At 37.2% G+C, this 24,000-nt stretch overlaps 1 protein-coding gene across 29 annotated transcripts; it reads left to right on the top strand.

Annotated features, from left to right (window-relative positions):
• Window positions 1-8,627: 8,627 nt before the first annotated feature.
• Window positions 8,628-24,000, top strand: LOC133715634 (uncharacterized). Of its 29 annotated transcripts, none has more exons than XM_062142201.1 (10): window positions 8,628-8,747; window positions 10,392-10,469; window positions 11,369-11,461; window positions 11,736-11,846; window positions 11,971-12,040; window positions 18,993-19,104; window positions 20,302-20,401; window positions 21,929-22,507; window positions 23,055-23,210; window positions 23,399-24,000. In XM_062142201.1, exons 8-10 carry the CDS (start codon window positions 21,935-21,937, stop codon window positions 23,741-23,743), a joined length of 1,074 nt encoding a protein of 357 aa, XP_061998185.1. In that variant the 5' UTR covers window positions 8,628-8,747; window positions 10,392-10,469; window positions 11,369-11,461; window positions 11,736-11,846; window positions 11,971-12,040; window positions 18,993-19,104; window positions 20,302-20,401; window positions 21,929-21,934; the 3' UTR covers window positions 23,744-24,000. The 29 variants fall into 29 exon arrangements, with proteins under 29 accessions (XP_061998185.1, XP_061998191.1, XP_061998182.1 ...); XM_062142207.1 differs by having other exon boundaries at window positions 11,955-12,040; window positions 18,997-19,104; XM_062142198.1 differs by having other exon boundaries at window positions 11,955-12,040.

The following is a 24,000-nucleotide window of genomic DNA, read 5'->3' as shown; positions in this document are numbered from 1 at the left end:
TTGACCAATGATCTTGGTAAATATTTAGGCATGCCCCTCATCCATTCTAGAGTCAATAAACATACTTATGCTAGTATCTTTGACAAGATTCAGTGCAAGCTCTCTAGTTGGAAAAGTAAAGTTTTGAGTATGGCTGGCAGGCTCACCCTAGTGCAATCTGTGACTTCTGCTATTCCTAACTATGCCATGCAGACCGCCAAATTGCCTGTGAGTTTGTGTGACAAAATTGATAAACTCAATAGAGATTTTATTTGGGGTGACACTGATGAGAAAAAGAAGGTGTATCTAGTGAACTGGGATACTCTTTGTAAACCTAAACAGTTGGGTGGACTTGGGGTTAAGAAAACAGCTGAGATGAATCAGGCTATGCTTGCTAAAGCTAGTTGGAGGATTTTTCAAAATGACACTGGTCTTTGGGCCTCAATGTATGCTGCAAAATATATGCAGAACTCCAGTATTATTGATACAAGTTATAAACCCCCTCCTGATTGCTCCAGCACTTGGAGAAGCATCGTGTTGGTGATGGTAGCTTAATCAAGTTTTGGTTTGATCATTGGCTTCTCCCTACACCCCTCATCAGCCTAGCTCTCCCTACTGCTGACATTAATATCAATGCAACCATCAATGATTTTTGGACTGATGATGGCTGGAACTTGGATCTTCTCTCCTCCATGGTCCCAGGTGACATTATCAATTAAATCATTAATATTCCCACTGGTTTTGATAATTGCGGTTGTGACTCTTTGATTTGGGGAGCTACATCTAATGGTTGTTTCACTGTCAAGTCTGCCTATAATTCTAACTTTGATTCTCTCAGCCTTCAACATCCTCAATGGACAGTTGTTTGGAAGAGCAATGTCCCTCCTAAGCTGAAAACTTTCCTCTGGGCTGCCCTCCATAGTAAGCTTCTAACTAATGTTCAAAGAGCTAAATGAGGTTTCACTTCCACTTCCTTATGTCCTATTTGCAAGACTGCTGATGAAACTCTCCTCCACTTGTTCAGGGATTGTCCTAGGTCTCTTGCTATCTGGAATGCTTTTCTCAAGCCTGGTACTATCCTTAACTCTTTCTCTCTGGATTGGAATGGATGGGTGGCTGCCCAATTGCATTGCCAGATTGTGATCAAGAACAATATTAAATGGTGCAATCTCTTTATCTTTTTTTTTTCTTTTTTTTGAGGGGAACGGAAGACTGATCCATTGATATAAAATCATACGACCTCACTCGGTCAAGCATGAAGGGTACAAACACCCCTCATATTACAATCATTGCTCAAGTAGTGCACTGAATGAACATAAAAAATGACTACTAGCCTAGACTACTGCGCCTTGAACACTAAGAAGCTACAACACTAAAAAACCAGTACATCCGCCTAAGACCCTAATGGTGTACATCAGTACTGATCTTTGGGCACATTGTAACGTCCTAGAGAAACAAGGTATACAAGGCCAAGGCCTATAGCACCCAATAAGGGAATTATTGAAACAAAAACAAGAAAAAACTCATGCAACAGTCCAACTGGCCCAAAAGAAAGCAATATCCAAGGCCCAAACCAGCCTGGCCTTGCCCAGCCCAACCTCCACTTCCCTGTGCACCTGCCACACGCACACAACGACGATCCCACCACCACGACTCACCGTGATTGAGGAACTGCCGCCCGCATCAAGGAAGATCACCACCACCGCGATGCCACCACCACAGAGAAGATACCAAAACAGCCAGACGTGGGTCCAACCGATAGATCCCAACCTTCAAGCCGCCACCGGAAACCCCTCTAAAGACGCCATCACCGCTGCCCGGATCACCAGCCCACGCCGCCCGCGTCGTCCTTGATTTGGTGCCCACGGTCGCTCAACGCAGAGAACGACGAACCAGACCTCACCGACCGGCACTAGCAAGCCCGAATATAGCCAGCCTCAAAGCCAAAAGGACCATAACCATCAAGACCCGTCCGGCAGCGTCACAACGTCGGCGAGGCAGAGCCAGCGCTGACACTGGAGCGCCACCGGACGAGAAAAAACTCGCAAAAGCCTAGGCAGAAGTCGTGCTCTTCTCTCACCCCAGCAGGTGGCTAGGGTTTTACTCAAAGGCAGGGACTCGGATACTCCATTTGTTTTGTGCAATCTCTTTATCTTTATTTGTTGGTTCATATGGAAATGGAGAAATAAGGATGTTTTTGAGCCAAATTTTATCATGCCCGTTTGTGCTGACAAAGTAATTTGGAGTTATGCTGAAGAATGGACTAGTGCTAACTTCAAGCTAAATACTGATACAGTCCACAGATATACTGTGCTTGCTTGGAAGAAACTTGTTGCAAATTTTTACAAGTTAAATATTGATGGGACTAGATCTTCATCTATTGGCAAAATTGGTGCTGGGGGTGTTATCAGGGATCATCTTGGTAATTGGATCGCTGGGTTCCAAGTTAATTTGGGAATTGGGGAGATCCTTGATGCTAAAGCTTGGGGCTTACTCTATGGCCTTTTTTTTTTTTTTTTTTTTCTTTTTTTAAAGAGGATCAAAGGGTTTTACTCCTGCCCCCATAGTGACTCGAACCCATGACTTCGTACATAGGTAGTGGGCATTCCTCCTACTATATGGCCTTAAACTTGCCTTGAGCCTTCATATCTCTCACCTTGAAATTGAGTCTGACTCTGCCATTTTAGTGCAGCTAATGCAGAAAGCTGAATTCTCTCTCCACCCTCTTGGTTCTTTCCTCAAGGGCTGCTCAAATATTATGGATGCTATGGGGAATGCTCACCTCTCTCACATCTTCAGAGACTGCAATATGACGGCTGACTCTTTGGCTAAGAACAACATCAATCATGAGCTTGGTCCAATCATTTTTGAGTACCCTCCTATTCATGCTGCCCAGGCCTATATATCTTGATGACATCTCTACTGTCTCTAGAGCAAGGAGATGTTCCTGCTCTAACTCTTAGCTTTTTTGTTGTTTGCTTGGGGAGAGTTTCTATTGAGACCTCCAAATTTGCTCATCTGACCTCTCTACTCTCTACACCTCCTTCTTGCTTTTAAGTACCCAATGTTTGCTCACTAGACCTCCTTTTGAATTCCTAAAATAACCTTAGTTATATCATTCACATACAAAACAATAAATTACTCATTATACCTCTAATTCACTTACTACACCTCCATTTGTTTTTTTTTTTTTTGCATGCAAACACAAAAAGTTACCTAAACAAAATTTCTAGAACTTTCGTTCATAAATCAAACGGTCAGAACTCTCTCATTTAATTGAAACAAAAATATTTACAACACAATCTGACAATTAAGTAGCGCCCCAATTGAATAGTTCCAAAGTAAAATAAATCATGATCCTAGCTAGAACCATACTTGCAGCACGCACACACAGATTGATTACAATATTTATATATAAAAGTGAACCCATTAACTCCTATGCTCCTATTAATTGAAACAATGCTTCAATGTGGTGATTATACACACGTACACACAGATTGATTACAATATTTCTATATAAAAGTGAACCCATTAACTCCTATGCTCCTATTAACTGAAACAATGCTTCAATGTGGTGATTGTACACACTGAAGGTCATTAAGAAAATAATTTGTTTAATTATTCCGTAGTAATATTATTAATATTATTTATGTTGACATAGGTCTTACACTATTATCTAAAAATACTTGCAGATCACATCGTCAAAGAAAGTATATATACACATAGCGGCCTTAATTAATTGATATCATATTTGTTCGTTCTCGATCATTTACTTAGATATGGATGCAAAACTTTCATGTATATATGATGATGGTCATGCATGTTGATAATGATCATCGTGATGATAAAGACAATATTGGAGATGCTAGAGAACTCAATTAGGGGTATCGCAAACGCAGAAGAAGAAGAAGAACAAAAAGAAAAAAAAAAACACCAGCACTACCATAGCTCTGTTGATCGGCCCCAATCTTTGCACTGTACTGTTCTTGTAGTTGTCGTTCAAGTCTAGGGTTTAAACGGGTGTGTGTGTTTGGTGGGGTGGTAAGGCTTTGGTCTCATATATAAGAGGTCAGGAGTTCGAGCCCCATCAAGGGTGGGAATGGGGTGGGGTTTTTTTTTTAAAAAAAAAAAAAAAAAAAAAAAAGGGGAAATGATCATTTACCCAATTTCAGCTTAATAATTGCCCACTTGCACAACGAAGAGTTTAAAAACCCCATTTACCCAAAACACTCTAAGGGATTATTTCCCTATTACCCAATTAATTCTTTTTTTATTCTTTTTATTTATTTTTGGGACTTTTTTGCCCTCTCCTTCTTTCTCACTTAGAGAGAGAAGTTGTTGGATACCTTGCCAGACTCCGGTGACTAGTGGCCGGCCGAGGACTCCGATGACCGGTGACCGGAATCCGGCGAACGGTGACCGGAATCCGGCGATCGGTCCCTAATAATACCGATCGGTCCCTAATAATACCCAGTAACTATATTATTGCCCCCCAGTAATCATATTATGGCCCCCCAATAATCATATTATGGCCTCCCAATAATCATATTATTGCCTCCAATAATCATATTATTGCCGTCCAGTGAATTGTATGAACTCCCAAAACCAAAATGAATACACTACAGGCACAATTGATCAATTTATAATCATATTATTGTCTCCCAATAATCATATTATTGCCTCATAATAATCACATTATTGCCCCAATAATCATATTATTACCCTCCAATAATCATATTATAGCCCTCAAATGAACCAAAATGAATACATTACAGATACCAAAAAAAAAAAAAAAAACCCAGTATACCAAAAAAACAAAAAAAAATTCTCTGGGCACCCACCGGACTGTGAGGCAGATGCAGGAGTCGTCGGGGCGTGTTTTAGGGTGACAGACTAGAGTTGACCGGGAGGGGTGCGTCTGGTAACTATGCGGCCGACGAAGACGATGATCTCATTGACGCTGGGCCTCTAGAAGTAGCCGGAGTGGGAGGTATCGAAGGCGTTGGCCAATATGACCGGGTCGGATCCTTCCGGTTTGCACTTGATGACCAGCAAGGCCGTGATCTTCGTCGCAGCGAAGGTGGTATACCGGTTTGTGACTCAGAGACGATGATTCATGTTCCGGCAATCCATGGAGAGCTTCGAGGAAGAGATTACCGGCGATGGAGGAAGAGCTCTGATCCATGATCCTAGATCGCTCGACGGCGACTGAGCCAGCAAGCCGCCGATCGGAGATGGAGGTGGTCTCGGTTCATGGGGGTAAGAGTGATCCTAGAGCTCGACGGCGACTGAGACAGCAAGCCTCCGATTGGAGATGGAGGTGGACTCGGTTCATGGGGGTAAGAGGAGAGAGAGATGATGATGATTGTAATTTAATAATAAAAATAAGGTCAAAATTGTCAATAGATGTTAGATTGGGTAAATGGGGTTAAAAAACTCTTGGTGGAGTAAGTGGGCAATGTTCATGCTGAAATTGGGTAAGTGGTCACGGCCCCAAAAAAAAAAGTCTAGGGTTTAAACCACTGTATCGTGAAAACTAGGTTGAAAGGTTTGTAAAGAAAATACTGGTTAATTAAAATCATTCTCTATAATTGTTATTTTACAAGAGGATATATATGTAATTCAATCATTCAAAAGAAGTGGAGGTCAAATGAGCAAATTAAGAGGTCCCAATAGAAAATTAGCAAACTACATATACCCCCTTGATAGGATTTCAAAACACAAAAAACTCTACAACATTTGGTTTTGAACATTTAAGGACAAAAGTTTACACTTAAGGACAATATACTCTCCACTTGCCACATGTCATGAGTTAATTTACTTTTTTACCCTTAACTACTTATTTTGACTTGTAATCCCTTTGTAAGGATTAAATTTTACAAATAAGGACAATCTGCTCTCCACTTGCCACATATCATGAGTTAATTTACTTTTTTACCCTTAACTACTCCTTTTGACTTCTAATCCCTTTATATTACTTTTTTTTGTTTTTCTGAGAATAATCCCTTTATGTTACTGTTTTTTTTTATCAGAGAATAATCCGTTTATGTTACTTTTTTTCCCCCTTAACTACTCATTTTGATTTCTAATCCCTTTATATTACTTTTTTTTTTTCTTTTTCTAAGAATAATCCCTTTATATTACTTTTTTTTTTTTTCTGAGAATAATCTGTTTATATTACTTTTTTTTTTCCTGAGAATAATCCATTTATGTTGCTTCTCAAAAGAAAAAATATATATATATATATCTTTCTTTTACACGTTGCTAAGAGAAAGAATCTCATACCTCACTCTCCTACTACTCTTATCTCATCGCCTAATCCTACTATTGCACTCGTCCAATCCTGCTACTGCACTCGTCCAATCTTGCTACTGCACTTGTACTTGTGTCCAGTTCTGCTACTCATGTTCTGCTACTGCACTCGTCATTGCCTAATCCTGCTACTGCACTCGCTGCACTCATACTCCGTCTAGTTCTGCTACTGCCCTCGTACTCGTGTTCTGCTACTGCACTCGTCATCGCCTAATCCTGCTACTGCACTCGCTGAACTCATACTCGTCCAATTCTGCTACTGCACTTGTACTCGTGTCCAGTTCTGCTACTCGTGTTCTGCTACTGCACTCGTCATCACCTAATCCTGCTACTGCACTCGTTCAATCCTGCTACTGTACTCGCTGCACTCATACTCGTCCAGTTCTACTACTGCACTTGTACTCGTGTTTTGCTACTGCACTCGTCATCGCCTAATCCTGCTACTGCACTCGTTCAATCCTGCTACTGTACTCGCTGCAATCATACTCGTCCAGTTCTGCTACTGCACTTGTACTCGTGTTCTGCTACTGCACTCGTCATCACCTAATCCTGCTACTACACTCGTCCAATCCTGCTACTGCACTCGCTGCACTCATACATGTCTAGTTCTGCTACTGCACTTGTACTCGTGTTTTGCTACTGCACTCATTCAATCCTGCTACAGCACTTGTTGCACTCATACTCGTCCAGTTCTGCTACTGCACTTGTACTCGTGGTCTGCTACTGCACTCGTCATCGCCTAATCTTGCTATTGCACTCGTCCTGACCTGCTACTGCACTCGCTGTACTCATACTACATGATGTTAGAACTACTACAGGATGTTTGGTACTGTGTTGACCGTTGCACATCTGCTACAAATTTGGCAAACTTTGAAGTAAATATATAACTTATAGTGTACAAACACTCCATCTCGCTAAGTACAGACCACACACAGAGAAGCAAAAAAAGAAGCTCACAATCTGAACAAACAGTCAACTACAACTAAAGCACAATGAGTTTGGGAATAAAAGCATCCCCAAAGTTGGACCTGCCTAGCAAACAATGCTCTTGAAGGATAATATTACATTATAGTACTAAAAAATGGAAACAAACGATTCATAATTTCTTGCAATGCAGATTGCATAGCAGCCTAAACAACAGTAGCACTAATAACAAAGCAACCAAAATCAAAAGGCAAAACCATATATGGCGAGACACGAATTGTAAATAACTATGCCAATACCATTCAACCTGCTGGCATACGCGCATAATTTACAATGATTGAAGAGTACTTATGAACCCGAAGATTCAACCCAATTCCTCTACCATTGATTTACCATAATTTTCCTAAAGATTTCACGATTTTAAAGTAGCACCTCTTCTTGCTCTTCAATTTCAATTTTGAATCCTGTTTCTGATCATCATGAAGTGGGTCTGGGTTGTTAACAATACCAGAATCAGAGGAAACAGAACAAGAATAAGAAGCAGTACCTGTAGAGGCAAAGACACATCGTTTGAATCAGACAAGCAAAGCTGATTAAGCTCGGCCAAGGAAGAGTTCGTACTCAAGGATGCCAGAATTGAATCGAGAAACCCAGAACAGCTGCCGGAAACCACGAACAATGCGACAACCAACGCTACCCAAAAACACCAATTGTTCAAAACACCAGCAAAACTAAAAACTAATTATAGCACGAGGTGGAGCACGACGAGAGGATAAATTTTCCTACCTCATACACCACCGGTGATTGCCGGATTGGCCGGAAAATTCCCAGAAACCGACTGAAGATTCAGGCTTCACTCCGTCGCCGTCCGTTGTCGCACGAGAAAGCCGAGACCAGAAATAGATCGGCGTTGAGGAGACGAACCAGACGCAGGTGGTCCGCCGTCACTTGGTCGCCGGAAAACAGAAATTTCGGTCGGGTCTTCTTCTAGGTCGCTGGGTCTCGAGAATGGGTCGAGTTGTCTCGATGCTTTGTTTTGGGGTGTTTGTATGGGTCAGTGGCATACGTGTAAATATCTCATCAAACTAAGCATTTTGGTCTTTTTCCATTAAAATTAGGAGTCAGGCTTGCATCATTTCACTTTTGGGCCTGGGCTCATGTTCTTATTTGTATAAATCTTTTTGAAAGTAGGTTTTCTGTGTTTATATCTTTGGTCATGTGCTACTATGTAATTTTCTATTTTTTTTTCTGTTTTATTGGGTAAGTCGATCATTAAGTAAACTCATTAAAAAAAAAAAAAGGAAGTAATTTTGACCTGACAGTAACAACTCAAACGACGTCGTCACATTCAGATATAAAGGCAGCATGACGTCGTTGGCGAAGAACTTCAATAGAGGCAGTGGAGAAGGAGCCAAACGACGTCGTTGGCGAATCTAAATACAAAGTAAACTCGCAGTCCGCTGTTCAAGTCGCTCACAGCCTTAGCCTTCTGTTCTTCGTTGCGACGTCAACTGCCGCACCTGTGTGTAAGTGTAAGCCACAAAATCCCTAAACTATTTGGGTTCAAATGTTTTGTTTTCTATACATATTGCCATCAAAGATTATGGGTTTGCACTTTGCACTAAACAAAACAAAACAAGATAGTTGGAAACATCATGCCTCTACTGAGAGTCGAGATATGAGTATTTCTTTTTGCTTTTCAGTTGTTGCATAAGAGTTTGATGCTGTTGCGTTTTCAGTTTCATTCTTGGGCTTTGCAATGAGGCTTTTTTTGTATTTTGTCATTTGGTTTGACATTTGTGGGGAAGGGAGGTCTAAATAGTAAACTACAAGCTTCTTGTCCTGGAGTTCATATTTGTAACATGGATTTACTTCAAGTTAGGGGAATTCGGGGCCTGGGACATGTGTAATATAGCAGACAGATGGAAAAAACTGAGAGACTCTAATTTATAAAATTGTGTACAAGACCTAAATTCTAAATAGGACCCGAACTATATGTAAAAATGTTTTTGCCGAAAGTATATGTATGTATATAGATATATCTTCTACTTGTATTTATGTCTTAGAATGTATGCCCCTACATAATAATCAACCGTTAATCACGTAGAGATGATGTAGAATTGAAGGAACTCATGCTTGAGTTAAGTCATTTTTGATGGTCTGTTGGGAGAAGTTTCGCTTTGGTTTTGATTCTCTTTTGGGAAGACGTTGTTTGTTCTATAAGTTTTAAAATACCCCATACTAAAGCGGCATTGCCTTAAATTGTGTTTTTATTAGCAAAGGAGCAATAAAGAAATTTCCCATATGAGTAAATAGCTTCAATGGATGAAAAGTAACTGAACCAAACAAAGTAAAAATTGAAGATGATTGAACTAATAACCTATATATATATATATATATATATATATATATATATATGTGTGTGTGTGTGTGTGTGTGGGTGCGTGTGTGCGCGCGCCTTTTCAACTCAGAAAAAAAATATTGTTTTGTTTCCTACATATGTATACTATGATTTTCTGTATGTCAGACAAAAGTAACTATCATTATGAGGCAGTGCTAGAGGAAGGAAGAAAAAATGGTGGCTAGGATGGTGATGGTGGGGATTGTTTTGTAGAGAAAGAGAGGTCATATATGAAAGGACAGTTTGCACTAATGTTTACTTTGGGATTGTTTTGTTGATTTACTCACACACTGTACAGCTGCATAAATTATTTCAAGTCTACCATGCTCATCTGTTTTTAACCTAGCCTTCTTTATTGTGATTGAAGATCAAAATTTGTAGAATCTGTGATTATTTACTATGAAACACAAACATACAAATCAGACTAGTTCGGTTACAAACAAGTTATGGAATAGATTGCTCATTTCATTATGTGTACTCTTACTGTGAAATAGATTGCTCATTCCATAAGAAGTAAACTTAGCTTTAGTAGGAGTTTAAAGCCTCAGATGCCGTATTCATTTTTCAACTTCCCCGATTTCCGGTTTACTTTCTGTAGAATATGATTGGTTTTGTTTATTACCTGTTTGTTTGTATTGCATTTTTTGTTCCTTTCTGAGTTGAGTGTATTACTGTGGCTATCTCTTGATGGTTTTTGTGTGTGTGTGTTTTTTTTTATCAAGTAAAATCTGTCGCTGTACTTTTTACAAGCTCTAATGTGTTGCTTTTCTCTTAGGTTGCTGATAACTTGCTTCATGAAGCCACTAGGAATCTAGAAAGTTTGATATTTTTCTCCCAGACCCTTAGAAGCAAGGTAATTCTCTTTCCCTATTGGTGATCACTTCTTTCTTATGTTGCCAGAGTGCTGTTTAAGATTCAATGTTCAAGCTTTGAGAACCTTTTGATGATTGCTATGGTTTAGATTGTTAGTTCATTTTGTGTCTTTTCCAGTTTTTGGGCAGCTGATTCTTGAGGTCGGTTTCTTTCAAAACCTTTCTTTTTCTATGTCTGTTTTTGTTTTGTGGTTTGTTTTTTCCCCTGTTTTGTTTTTGGTGAAGAAAGAATGAGTATCAGAACAGAGTTTCTGATGTTAAGATTGATTTTTTTTTCTTTTTTTTCTTTCGCACAGTTAAATCATTGCTTTATAATGTTTATACCTGCATATTTGCTATTCCTTTTCGACCATTTTTTTTTCTAATTTCGCAACATGTTCTAGACTTGAAATTATTAAGATGAGGTTAATGGTGAATTTATCTACTTAAAATTGTTGTATATCAATGTTCAGCTTCTGTGTTTTTGTTGGTCACCTTTCGTCTTTTTAGTTCATATCATGTAGTTTATGTTAGGCATGCTTAATGTGTATATTATTGTTTCTGCAAATAAATGAAAAACTAATTTAATGTAAACTCATCAGACACATTAATACATGAAATGTAACTGAATTGTTAACGAATTAGAATAAGGGGTCACATAATAAAAGATATAGCTTATCATTGTCAAGTGATTTTGCATGCCTTAACTGGGTTTCTCTTTGGTTTCTTATCTGTTGACGAGTGTCCTGTGATCCTCTCTTATCAGTTCTTGAATAACACTGCATAATGCCTTTGATCATCATAGTCATGAAAGTTATGAGACAAACTGCATCAGAAGATTTTCAATAATCTTCTTCTATCTGAGTTTTTCATTCATGTTAACGGAAGTTTAGTGTCCCAGATCCCAGCGATCTCACTACTCGATCTTCAATCATCTTTTCATTTGTTGGACCTCCATGGATAGCTTCACTCTGTCCTTATTCTTTTGACTCAGGTGAGTACATTGGACATAGTGTTCGTACTCTCATAGTTAAAATAGCTTTTGCTTTTTAATTACATGATTTGGTGCAGTTGTGATACTTGACTGAATTAGCTTTATTGATGTTTGAATTAGCCATTGTATAAATCTCAGGCCTTTTAAAAAAGAAAACAATGAGATATGATATATTTGAAGAAAAAGGCCAGGAGTGTATATATTTAGAAAAGGTCCAAAAAGTTTGGTTTCTAAATGCGGTTTTGACTCTGGTGTCTCATAACTTTCATTTTAGGTATTTCTGTCAGCCAAATTGCAGTGTTATTGATAGAGCATTCACAAACTACATAGATAGTCAAAAGATTTAGCTATTTCTCATTTCTTTTGTATGCTGGATTTGAATAGGGTATTTTTTTTTTCCTCTCTAAATTTTCAATTCAGTTGTGATTTTTGAATTCTGATACAAGCTTTGCAGAATTCATGTCAATGAATTAACTATTCACTTACTGTATAGCCGTCTCATTCTCCAGCTGCATATCTTGGGCTTAACAGAGTGGCAGTGGTGTGGTTTTTTCGCTGGTTTCCTTGGGATTAAACCAGGTGAATAAACTATTCCCTCTTCGTTTTTTAATTGAAAGCCTATTTAAGTTTGACAAAGCCAGATTCCTTGCTTTCTCAGATTCCTAATGTTGACAAAGAAGTCTGATTTTCCATAGTGCCATTTGCTCAACTCATTGTCGTGAGAATGCTTGATAGACACTTGCAGAATAATTTTAGATATAGCTGTAGTAGAGAATGCTTTGGTTATGTTGCTGCATTTTTGGGCGGTGATTAACTAAAATGAGTATAACTCCGTTTAGAGAAGAGAACTAAAATGTAGTTGGAGCCTTATAGTTTCAATTTAGTTACATTCCGGCATTTTTTTTTGGTGCTGATTTTTGCTTTTTCGTGTTTTTGGTTTTTCTTTTTCAATCCCGTTGTCAGGCTTACAAATAATACATTGTACTTCGTTGGGTAGATTAAGAGCTGAGGTTTATATAACAAAGTTAAGTTGGCAAATAATTTGCATTGCAGTACTTCTTTTCAGTTATCTTAATGGTGCTCTTCATTATCTATTTTCGCGGGTGAGCTGCAGGAAATCAAATGGGCGAGGATTTTTGTTTCTCAGTTTGATTTATACTCCACAATTGTATGCATAGAAAGAAACAATAACATAACTTTTCTTACATCTACAAATTTACCAAATGAAGTTTTGAAGTTCTAAAAACCTCATTGCTCGATATGCTCTATTACTATACTGTCCAAAAAACGAAATGTTTTACATCGGTTGTTATTAGTGTATAATTGCTGGATAATTTGGTTGACTTATTGTCAAATCCATTTTGTACCATTTGATTGTTCTTTTCTTCAAGCATATGATACCTAAACTAGGTTTTTATTTATTTATTTATTTTTTTTAATCTTAAAAATGGAAGAGTTTCATTAATCATATTTCTGTAATTGTAGTTCTCGCAAATGTGTCATCTGTTCAAGCAGCTTAAGACTTGCACTATAGAGACTTTGTTTATGAATTCGCCATAATCTGCTTAAGCTAGAATCTAAAATTGTACTTCCCAAACTTATGTAACTATGATCTATTACATTTCAAAAAGAATTGTTTAATAACTAAGCACTACATAAAAAATTGTTAACAACTAACCAATCCAATTCCCGCGGCATCGCGCTGTTGCCTTTTCTAGTTCTCTCTTCTAAAGCTCAGAGGCTCTTATGAATAGTAAAATCCTTCAGAACAGTGTTCTTTCAATTTTTCCCCCAACTCCTGCTTGGCTGCACTGCTTTGTTTGTGCGTTGTAGTTTTTAGTCAACAGGGGGAGGGAGGGAGGGATTTGAAGCCCTTCCTTTCATTTTCCTCTCCGTACCAGTACTAACCATTCACCAGCACCAAAATATGTGACCTTCACAAACTCATAAACTCTTTGGGATTCTCCAAAGAACACATTTTGAAAGTTTAATTGGCTCAATTTTAATAGGAAGCATTCAATAATACTATTCCAGGTACTTTTCTTCCCTAGAGTTGGACTTTCAAAACTGACCTTTGTGATTTTTGTAAAAAGTTGATGTTTGCATACCTTGTCTACTTGAGTTTGAGACAATTTGGTTCTTATTGATTTTGGTTTGTTTACAGTATTAATTGGTGTTTGTTACATGTGTTGATCGAGATTTTGCAAATTTCGGGATGAAATTTTTATAAGGAGGGGGAGAATGTGTTTACTTGTATTTTTATTTGAGTGAAGACTTTTTAATATGTATTATTTTTATCTTTTATTGTGGTATTTCTCATTTTAGAATTTCTGAAATATATATATATATATATATATATAATGTGTGTGTGTGTGTGTGTGTGTGTGCGCGCGCGCATTTATATATATAAATATATTTTGGTTATTAGATTTATGTTTTATTTTAGTGGAACTATATTGTTTTCTTTTTAAGTTAAGAGATAAGAAGGGCCGGTGTAGGGATATAGCACTAAAACCCACGGGTAGGGGTACCCGTAGGTAATTGTTCAGAGAGGTTAACGGGTATGGGTATTACTGTATTAGTTTATGGTATGGTTATGGGTAATTACAAAATACCCATATAAAACCAACTCGGGTATGGGGTAATAGTAATACCCGTGGGTACCCAGATTTTACCCAAATACCCAAAATTGTTGTTTTTGAAAATTAAAGCCGCGATTCAATTTAGGGTTTGTATCTTCTCAAGTCTCAACCCTGTCTCTTCTCTCTCCATTCTTCATTCTCAACCTTGCCGGAGACCGGATTCCCCGGCAAAAATCCATTCCTCGGTCTCTAGTTTGCGCTGCGAGCAAGACTGAACTCTCCCTCTACTGAGCAGGCTCGGGTGTGTTCAATTATACTTTTTGCTTCATCCATATTGATTGAATTAGCAGTATGTTCATGATTTCTAATTGGGGTTTTGATTCTGGATAGTAGTTTACGTTCTGAAATGTTCATCTTTAGCTGCTTGTTTTATTGATTATGTAAAAAAATTGATATTTGCTTATGCTCCAATGGGTTTGTTGCTCTGCTCTGTTGGGCAGGTTCTGGTTGTTTATCTGTTTTAGTTTTAATAGTTGTGAGCTATCATGTTTTTGTATTTGCTAGTTTGATTGTGTTTAGTTTTCTGCAGTGGGTTTTGACATTGGGGGTTTTGTTACGACTCTATATGATTCTGTATTCATTTAATCTTCTCTTATTCAAATTCTGAGGTTTTGCTAGTTCGTTTCTGAATATTGGAATCTATCACATGGAAAATGTTCTCTTAGAAAGACCCCATTTCGGATGTGTCCAATATTCATCATCTAGATTTTTCTTTGTTCTTTTAGCTCTATACTTTCAGGTGATAGATTAGTCTTTAGTTGTAAGGGGGAAAAGACGCGAGCAATTGGAAAGAGATTAATGGGTTTAATGTCAGACTATCAGCTTAGGTTGGCATCGTTGTTGCATTCCTGCTGCAACGGTATAGTATTGTTCATTGTCTATGGTTTTTATTATTTCCTGAGCTTACTATACCCACTGAAATTGGGCTTTAGGAGATCTATCAATTTATTCTAATTTCTAAGTGACATCCTTGTAGCATTGATTACAAAGCGAGATTTTCTTTTTGTGTATTACTGAGACTTCTATAAATGCAAGCATGTGATGGGAAGAGAAGCATAAAAACTGTGATTCTTTTTATCTTTATTTCATTGCTGTTTGAAAATCAAGTATGACTTTGGACTTTTTATTCACATTTGTGATTATCTTTATTGCAGAGTTGACTTTTGAGGAACATATGTTTTTATTATTTTTTTTTATAATTTTTTATTTTATTTTATTTATTTATTTATTTATTTATTTTTTTTTTATCATGTTAATGAGGTACCTTGACTTTTGAATGCATTCCGTAGTTGGAATGCTGTGTTGCTATGATACTGATTGTTTTAATGAGTTTAATTTTCCATGTTATCTTATGATACTGTTTGTGTTAATAAGCAGGAACTCATTCATAGATTGCTGTTGTTGTCTAGATAATGTAGAAATTACTTGGGTTGACATGATAGTATTAGCTCCATCTTCTGACCAAAAAAGTGATAGTCAAGAGTTTAAAGACTAGTCTGCTTCTATCTAGTTTAATCTAGGTTGAAGATGATATTCAGCATACTAGGACCAAGACTGATGATTTGACATTGTTCAAGCACAATTATGTTCTGGTGGTCTTTCATTTCATTATGTTAGGTTCTGGAAACTCTAACTGAAAGTTATGCACATGATGGAATGTGTTGATCAATATTATTTTGTATTACACAAATGCAATTTAGATGCACCCAGAGGAGGAGAGCACCTTTCACGTTTGTTTTAGCATATGGCATTTAAATATTACAATCATCATTTTGTAATTTTTTTGTTCTGATTATTGGCATTATATTTAGAAGTTACTTATTTATAATAATTTTGATTATCTAAGTCGGAGCTGAAAGACGAATTTAATTTTTGTTATCAATTTAACACTAAGTTAGTAGTAGTAAGTATTAAAAAAAAATAATAATAAAAATCCCTGCTTTACTAGGCTAAAGGCCTTCCCCCGAAGAAGAAAAAAAAACTGCCCTTATTAGAAATGGGTAAATGGGTTGGGTATGGGTTACCTGTTTAGAAATGGGTCTGGTAAATACCCATACCGGTGAACTATATTGTGGGTAAATACCCAATGGTACTACCCGCAAAAATTGTTGGGTGGGTATTACCCAGCGGGGTACAAATACCAACTCTAGGCTGGTGGTTGCTGACGAAAGGAGAGAAGAAAAAAAGTCAGATCGAATAAAAAGAAACAGAACCGAGTGGGAGGAAGAGACAAAAAAAGAAGAGAGGGAGGAGGAGAAAAGCAAGGGAATCAGGGAGAAAGAAGAAGAAGAAGAAGAGAAAAGAGAGAGCACGGGAAAGAGAAAGAAAATAGGTGAGGAGGAAGAATTAGTTTAAGACGGTGAGTGATTGTGCTGATTACAATCTATCTTGAATTTCTGTTTCTCTATTGGTCTTGCTTGAATTTTAATCATGGTCCTGTGAAATGGTTTGTGTCGTAAATTAATTTTCATAGTCAAGTAAATTATTTGTGATATTTGAGTACATGAGCAGGATGTGGGTTTGGTGTGCTTGTGGTGGCCTAATTATTATTGGTTGTTTTGAGCTGGGTGACCTCTATACTTATTTGATTTTGTTCTCTCTTTTTATCGATTTCTTTGGAATTTGGGAGGCTGCTGTTGTTTAATTGCTCTTTTTGTTATTCTTGGTTGTTCTAGCCTTTTTTGATTTCATCTGCTTACTGGGTTTTCTGAATTCTGTTGCTTTCTGTGTTTGGATAAGTTTGCAAAAACGGGGTTTTGAATATGGTGCTTTTGGACAGAGAGCTGGGTTTTCTCTTGCTTTGTTTGTTATGGTTTTTGTTTGCTTAATTTTCAAATTTTTTTTTTTTAAATACACTGTCTATGTAGTTTGTATACTGATTTTGTTTCACAATTTGTGTTTGAGTTTGGGGGAAGGAAGTTGAAGTTTTATGTTGCGCTTCTGCAATGCATAGTATGAACCATTCAGGAAATATAGTTTGTTTAAGTCTGGTTGTTGTCTATAACCCTCTGAGATGGAAAATAGAGGATATGATAAAGATTCCTGTGAGTTATTATTTTCTGTTACATATTCTCATCCTTACTGTACATGTTTTTAGATGGAATCGAAAGCGCTTATTCAATTATTTATTGTTTTCAATGCCTGGAGTAGGGTTTCCAGGTGTTTAGGGTTTTGCTTAATCTAGAAGCAGTAAATGTTCCTTGGGCCAGGAAGCATTCCACACCCTTCGTGCCCAGGAATTAGTCTGAAGGCATGAGATGGCTATAGAAAGAATATCATGTAACTGATATTATGCAGCTTTACACCCTAAACAAAAGTATGGTTCTAGATTGAGCACGTTCCTGCAACTTTTGTCGCAGTGATGTTGTATTAGTTTCTCTGATTCTCCACATTATGATTAAATATGATTTTATCATTTTAATATTGCGGATATATTATCAATATATTGATTTACTCAATCACTCATGCTCCAGATAAAGGCCCACCAACTCTATTGCCTGGTTCTGTGGTAATTCAGAACGTAACATGTTTGCTTTAGCTCTGCCTTTTTCATCCCAGAAAAAAAATAGAGACAGTGAGAGACAGAGGATAAGAAAATGAATCTGAGTCATACGTACAAAAATGTGGTAGCATCTATGCAATGATCATCATCGGTGTGGAGGTTCCAACCTTATTAATTTCACTGCTTACATATCATAATCATTACATAGAAGGAGAACCATAACAGACTCGAATCAAGTTTTGATGGATAAGTTTATTTTATTGAGCAGTTGGCAGTTGCATGACCTTGATCTATTGTCAGCCCTTATACGAGTAGCTATCACTAAACAAACTTTGGTAAATTCATGACTTTAGAAACTTTATCAGGGTCTTGAGAAAGCAGTGCTGCTCTTCATGAAGTTTTTCTTTAACAGCTTGCAAAGGGATTTTTTATATGTTCTTGAATGCTGTTCAATAGCTCAAATATTTCAACACCCTGTTTGCTTAGGTATAGATACTGATTCAATTGTTTAAGTCATTCATGTTACAAAATCACATTCTTGACTTGCAAACAATGATCTTCCTCTTGATATCCAGAGGTTGAGATGCCATGCCTTATATCTTGCACTCTGTTTCTCTGTCCCAATTGAGTGCTTAGGAAAGTCTTAAAATTTGAATTGCAAAATTTGCCAATTTTTTCTTTTCTTTTTATTTACCTTGGTCATTAAGCACTTCATTAGACGAAGGTTCCATACTGAAGAAACTATCACTGCTAATAATGGTCTGGATGAGACCACAGACTTGGATACTAACTGAGAAAGAATCCTATCTCTAAGACCCTTCATCATTGCTGCAAATTATTCACAACCCACTATTAGACAGTCACAAGAATCCTGTATCTATTCAATTGAGTATTAAAGAACAATCAGGAACAAGAAGAAAAAGAAACAAACTCTCTTACTGATTTGAAGAATTTAATTGCCATTTTAATCCCAATTTTAAGAATTTACGGATGAATTTGATAAAGACAAGGTTGAGGATTACCTGGAATGAACAAAATTTGGTTGAATCTGCAGGCATTAGTATCTGAAATCCTAGAATAGGGACTTGAACCAGAAAAGTTTTTAAAGACTAGATAAAAGTTGATTGCCTTTTTTTCCTTTTTCTCATTGGTCTCTGGTGGCTAGAAATTTGATTTATGTAGTCCAAAATGTACTTAAGTTCCATTCTTTACAATCATCAGCAAGACAGAATTAATGTGTATTACATTTGAGAAAGCTTAAAGAGGAGAGTTGTGAATTTCATAAGCATTAATAACCTAAAGTATATTACATTTAGGTTTCAGATCATTGCAGTCGTGGCTCTAATTTGAGCTTCTGAGTTAAGCATGAATTTGCATTTTGTTACAGGAAGGTCACCGCGTGCGTGTCATCGAAAGAGACTTGAGTGAGCCAGACAGAATTGTTGGGGAGCTGTTGCAGCCTAGGGGTTATCTCAAATTGATTTAGTTGGATCTTGAGGGTAAGCAATCACTTATTCTAGAATTGTGTACAATGAAAGTTGTTTGCTTTAATTTCAATAATTTTTCATAGTTTCTGCTAAAGTTGAATGATTAGTGCTAAATTAGCAGGCTATTGTTTTCTTATTATTGGCTTCTTTGTACATTCTTCTTATTCTATAATGAAACCCCTAGCCTGCAGTAGGAATATTTGGGCAAATGCCATGCATTGACTGAATTGACCGAAATTTAATTACAGTTAAGCAGTTGAATGAAACCCCTAGCCTCCATTAGGATTAGTTAGGCAAAAATAGACAAGCCTGGGAAAAAGCATCTTGATTTTTTCACATTTCCATATACAATTTCAACAATCCATACAAAATATACAATCATTTTATTGAGTGAGTTGAGGAATTTAGGGAAAAGTTGAAAACTGATGATAGGACAGACTTTGCTATTTATTGATTCTAAAGAGCAGCTTGATCTTCTCTGGTTTTAGTTGGTACAAGCGCGGGTGTCAATATGATATTTGCATTGGTTTTGAATGAGCCCGCATTCCAGGTTGAAATTCCTGACCTAAGCCTTAAAATTAACTGTTGCACGCTGTGAAACTCTAAAATTAACTTTTGCTAATTCCCATTTATGTTTTTTTGACTTCTTCCCCTTTCCCTCTTCAATTAGTTAAAAAAAAAAAAGCAAACCCTAATCTCAGTTAGACACAAACACGAACACACCTGTAGCTCCACTCCCATTATCTAAACCCAAACCCAAATTGATGATGGCTTCAATTCTCTAAACCCAAACCCAAATCAATCCCAAATCTGAATTCTTTGCAACCTTCATCTCTGTCTACGCCATCTCCATCATCTCGAGCTCCGATTAGTCGAAATCTCCAGGTAAGCTAAGAATTTTGAGTAATTGAAGTTGCTCAAATTAGCTAATGCCTTTCTTAGATTTAGGGTTTGACGACTTGGGTCCCTCAGTTTCAAGAGTTTTGATCGTGGTTCTTTTAGTTTGGAAGTTGCATGGATTTTATTTAGTAAATTAGATGGTAGCAGATTTAGGGTGATGGTAGCAGATTCAATTAAAAAGTAAATTAGATGGGGGTTGGGTGATGGTAGCAGATTCAATTAAAAAGTAAATTAGATGGGGGTTGGATAAGCTCGTGTTAAGTAAAGTAGCTGTGATGGGTTTTGTAGCCGCATCTGTGTTATGTGCAGTTGGATGAAGATTTGCTTTGAAGCAACAATTGGAGTTGTATGTGGAGAGGGTTCAAGATCCTAATTCTGGGTTGCAGAGGGTTGCTCTTGAGTTTATGAGGTATATGCTATGGCCTCTCTTTTCCTGCTCATCCTACACGTTGTAGCTAATTAGTCCTAGTATGCTGAAAATGGAACATACCAGTCTATCACCCAAGAGATTTACTCAAATTTTTCTTTTTCAGCTTTTATGGCATGAACTATATACATATCATGATAGATTTGTGTTAGCATTCTGTGTAATGCATGGTTATGCTTATTAAAGACGAGGAGGGAAGGAGGGAGGGAGATTTTGGAATTTTCAGATAATTGCTAAAGTTTAGTAATTTTCAGTCCACAAGTATTTATTGAAGTTTAACTCGTATTTTCTAGGTGTTAGCTTATAAGCTTCCCTGTCTGTCTATGCAACTTATGTGCTATATTTTCTCTTGGGTTGAAATTTACTTCCCTCTTTACTGGTATACCAATTTATTGGAGTAAAAGAAGAAAAATATACTTGATACACTTGAAAAGCTTCAAGTCTTGGCCCTTCTTAGTTTTCACCCTTTACAGGTGCATCTGGATTGATTTGGTGTTTCGGACTACCTGGACTAAGATAAACTTGTCAGCACCAATCTTTGCTTATATGTATCAGACAATATCGTGTGGCTTGTCATGGCATCAAATTTCATCTTTTAGGCAGGAAATTTGCACCTCTACTAGTTCCATGTCCTCAGTTCCAAAGCCGTTAATAATAATATGGGGGTTGGATAAATTAAGATGAATTTGAACATCTTTTCCCATTTATGTTGTAGGTTGCACTAGAAAAGAAAAGTGTTATGCCTGCAGTCACAATTATAACAGAGGCTTAATCAACACAGTTTCATATCAATTTCTCTCATTTTCCCAAAAATCAAACAGACTTGGTCCATTATTCAGCTATATCTTTTCTTGAAAAATTCTTCCGGAAGAGAATTTGGCTGTAAAAAGTGGTGTATGTTTAATATTTTGTTGACGATTATATCAACATTTGGCAGAAAGGATTGTATTTAATTGTACAGTATCACGATACATATTACAGTTGCAGCAATTATTGTATTTGTTTTAGTTGCTTTGTCTAAGCTGGTAGAATGAATCTTCTGGAAAAGCTTTTCGCTTTTGGTAGCAAAAGTAGCAAGGGAAATTGGTGTCATGGTGTGTTTACTAAAAAATAAAAAAAAAACAAAAAAAACGTTGTTCTTTGGTTTATATAACTGTCCTATACCTCCCCAGCACATTACTAATGCTGGTCTTGTGGCATCACAATAAGCCCTTGCATTCATGTATCAGATCTATATAACTTTGAGAACCTATTTATAAAACATTTGCCCCAGGATCAAACCCTATATGTGTGTGTGTGTGTAATCACATCTTTTCTTTTTTTTTTTTGGACGAAAAAGAATTTTATATGCAGTTTGGGAAGTTTACAGTTTACAGTGTGGGTGAGTGTGTGTGTGTAATTATATCAAGTTGAGAAATTCAGAGTCACTATTTGGGAATAAATTTCATATGCTTGAGAGAATTGTACCCGTTGGGCCTTGTTGTAATTTAATTCTGAATCAATTGCTAGGTGTGCATGAATTCTTCTACAAAAATGAAGAAACAGATTGCTCTAGGGTTTGAGGGTTCAGCAAACAAGATCGGTGTCGGCGTTGTGACCTTAGATGGCACAATTTTGTCAAACCCACGCCACACATACATTACCCCTCCTGGCCAAGGTTTCCTTCCCCGTGAAACTGCACAACACCATCTCCAATACATTCTGCCATTAATTAAATCTGCTTTGGAAACTGCAAAAGTAACCCCTCAAGAGATCGATTGCCTTTGTTACACCAAGGGTCCTGGAATGGGAGCACCACTTCAAGTTGCTGCCATTGTTGTTAGGGTTCTTTCACAGCTGTGGAAGAAGCCCATTGTTGCAGTCAATCATTGTGTTGCTCATATCGAGATGGGAAGGATTGTTACTGGTGCGGATGATCCTGTTGTGTTGTATGTAAGTGGTGGGAACACACAGGTAATTGCATATAGTGAAGGAAGGTATCGAATCTTTGGAGAGACCATTGATATTGCTGTTGGAAATTGCTTGGATCGGTTTGCTAGGGTATTAGAACTCTCCAATGATCCAGCCCCCGGATATAACATTGAGCAGGTATATCAATGTTGCATGTTTCATTTCATTGTTTATTGAGGTTGAATATTGCCTTTTTAAAAAAAAAAAAATTCTTATTCTGAGGAATCTTGTTAAATTGTATATAAAAAGAGTTTTCCATCTTGATTTGGGCTTGCATTGTGAGATTTTTAATTATACTTTCTGTACTTTGTCTAATTTCTAAAATCTAGGATCCTGCTTACATAATTTCTATGTAATACATTATGGTGGTTAACCTGCCTTTCGTATATGGTTCATTTGGAATGTTAGAATCCATCATAGTTGGATAGCAGATTATATTTCTAACATGTATAATTCCAAATTCGTTATTGAAATTTTTCAGTTTTATCAATCTCTACTCTTAGTGGGTCGTAATTTTCAGTAAAACTTGATGCCTTCAACTTTCAGTGTCCTATCTGTCTTTATCATATTCGTTTAAGGTTTCTGAAGAAGTATATGTAACTGCTCATTCGTTGCTGAGTGATTGAGTTGAACTTTTGTGGGAAGTGCTTCCATCATGATTTCTGTGATTCCCTTCCCCTCCCAGCTTGCAAAGAAAGGAGAACAGTTTATAGACCTTCCTTATGCTGTCAAAGGGATGGATGTGTCTTTTAGTGGAATTCTGAGCTACATTGAAGCCACTGCTGTGGAGAAATTAAAAAATGACGAGTGCACCCCTGCAGACCTGTGCTACTCACTTCAGGTATGTGTAATCAATGCTATTTTCATTGAGAACATACAGTTTAGTTATACCTACTCAACAGAAAGAGACACAGAATTGTTTAAGAACTTCCAGTTTAGTTATACAACTTAGCAAAGCATTCAGAGCAAGAACACTAGCAATAATAATGATGTACTTTCTGCATTTTTTTCTTTTTTACGATGGCACAGGAAAATGTGTTCGCAATGCTTGTTGAGATAACAGAACGTGCAATGGCACATTGTGACAAGAGAGATGTACTTATTGTTGGTGGTGTGGGTTGCAATGAGCGCCTGCAAGAGATGATGAAAACCATGTGTGCTGAACGGGGTGGAAGATTGTTTGCAACTGATGATAGGTATTGTATTGATAATGGGGCAATGATTGCTTATACTGGTCTTCTTGCTTTTGCTCATGGAACATCAACCCCGTTGGAGGAATCGACTTTCACGCAACGGTTCCGGACTGATGAAGTGGAAGCAATCTGGAGAGTAAAAGAGGAGTCAGCAAAAGTTTCAGGGTATGGGAGTAGCTAAATCTAGTTTTTATGCGAAAATCTAGTAGTTCTTGTGGTATGCAGCCTCTGATGTTAAAAACATCAATTTTAAATTAATTAGCTGAACTATGGCAACAGTATTATGATTTTAAAGAAAGGTGCTTGACTTTGTTACCGCAAGTACGTAACTCAAGTAAATTGGTATTCTAGTTAAATTTAAAAAGTCTGGGACTTTTTCATCGTTTTTGTAAGATATATTTTCAATTGAAAATGGATGCGTGGGTTACGCACTGCATA

The sequence above is a fragment of the Rosa rugosa genome, chromosome 6 (assembly GCF_958449725.1).
Source record: "Rosa rugosa chromosome 6, drRosRugo1.1, whole genome shotgun sequence".
NCBI lineage: Eukaryota > Viridiplantae > Streptophyta > Magnoliopsida > Rosales > Rosaceae > Rosa > Rosa rugosa.
Note: the sequence above shows the minus strand (reverse complement) of the source record. Positions and strands in the feature narration are given on the sequence as shown.

Coding starts and splice junctions, on each gene's coding strand:
- LOC133715634 (XM_062142219.1), top strand. CDS start 21,935: ATGAATTCTTCTACAAAAATGAAGAAACAGATTGCTCTAGGGTTTGAG. Junction 22,508..23,054: donor CCGGATATAACATTGAGCAG/GTATATCAATGT, acceptor TTCCCCTCCCAG/CTTGCAAAGAAAGGAGAACA. Junction 23,211..23,398: donor ACCTGTGCTACTCACTTCAG/GTATGTGTAATC, acceptor ACGATGGCACAG/GAAAATGTGTTCGCAATGCT.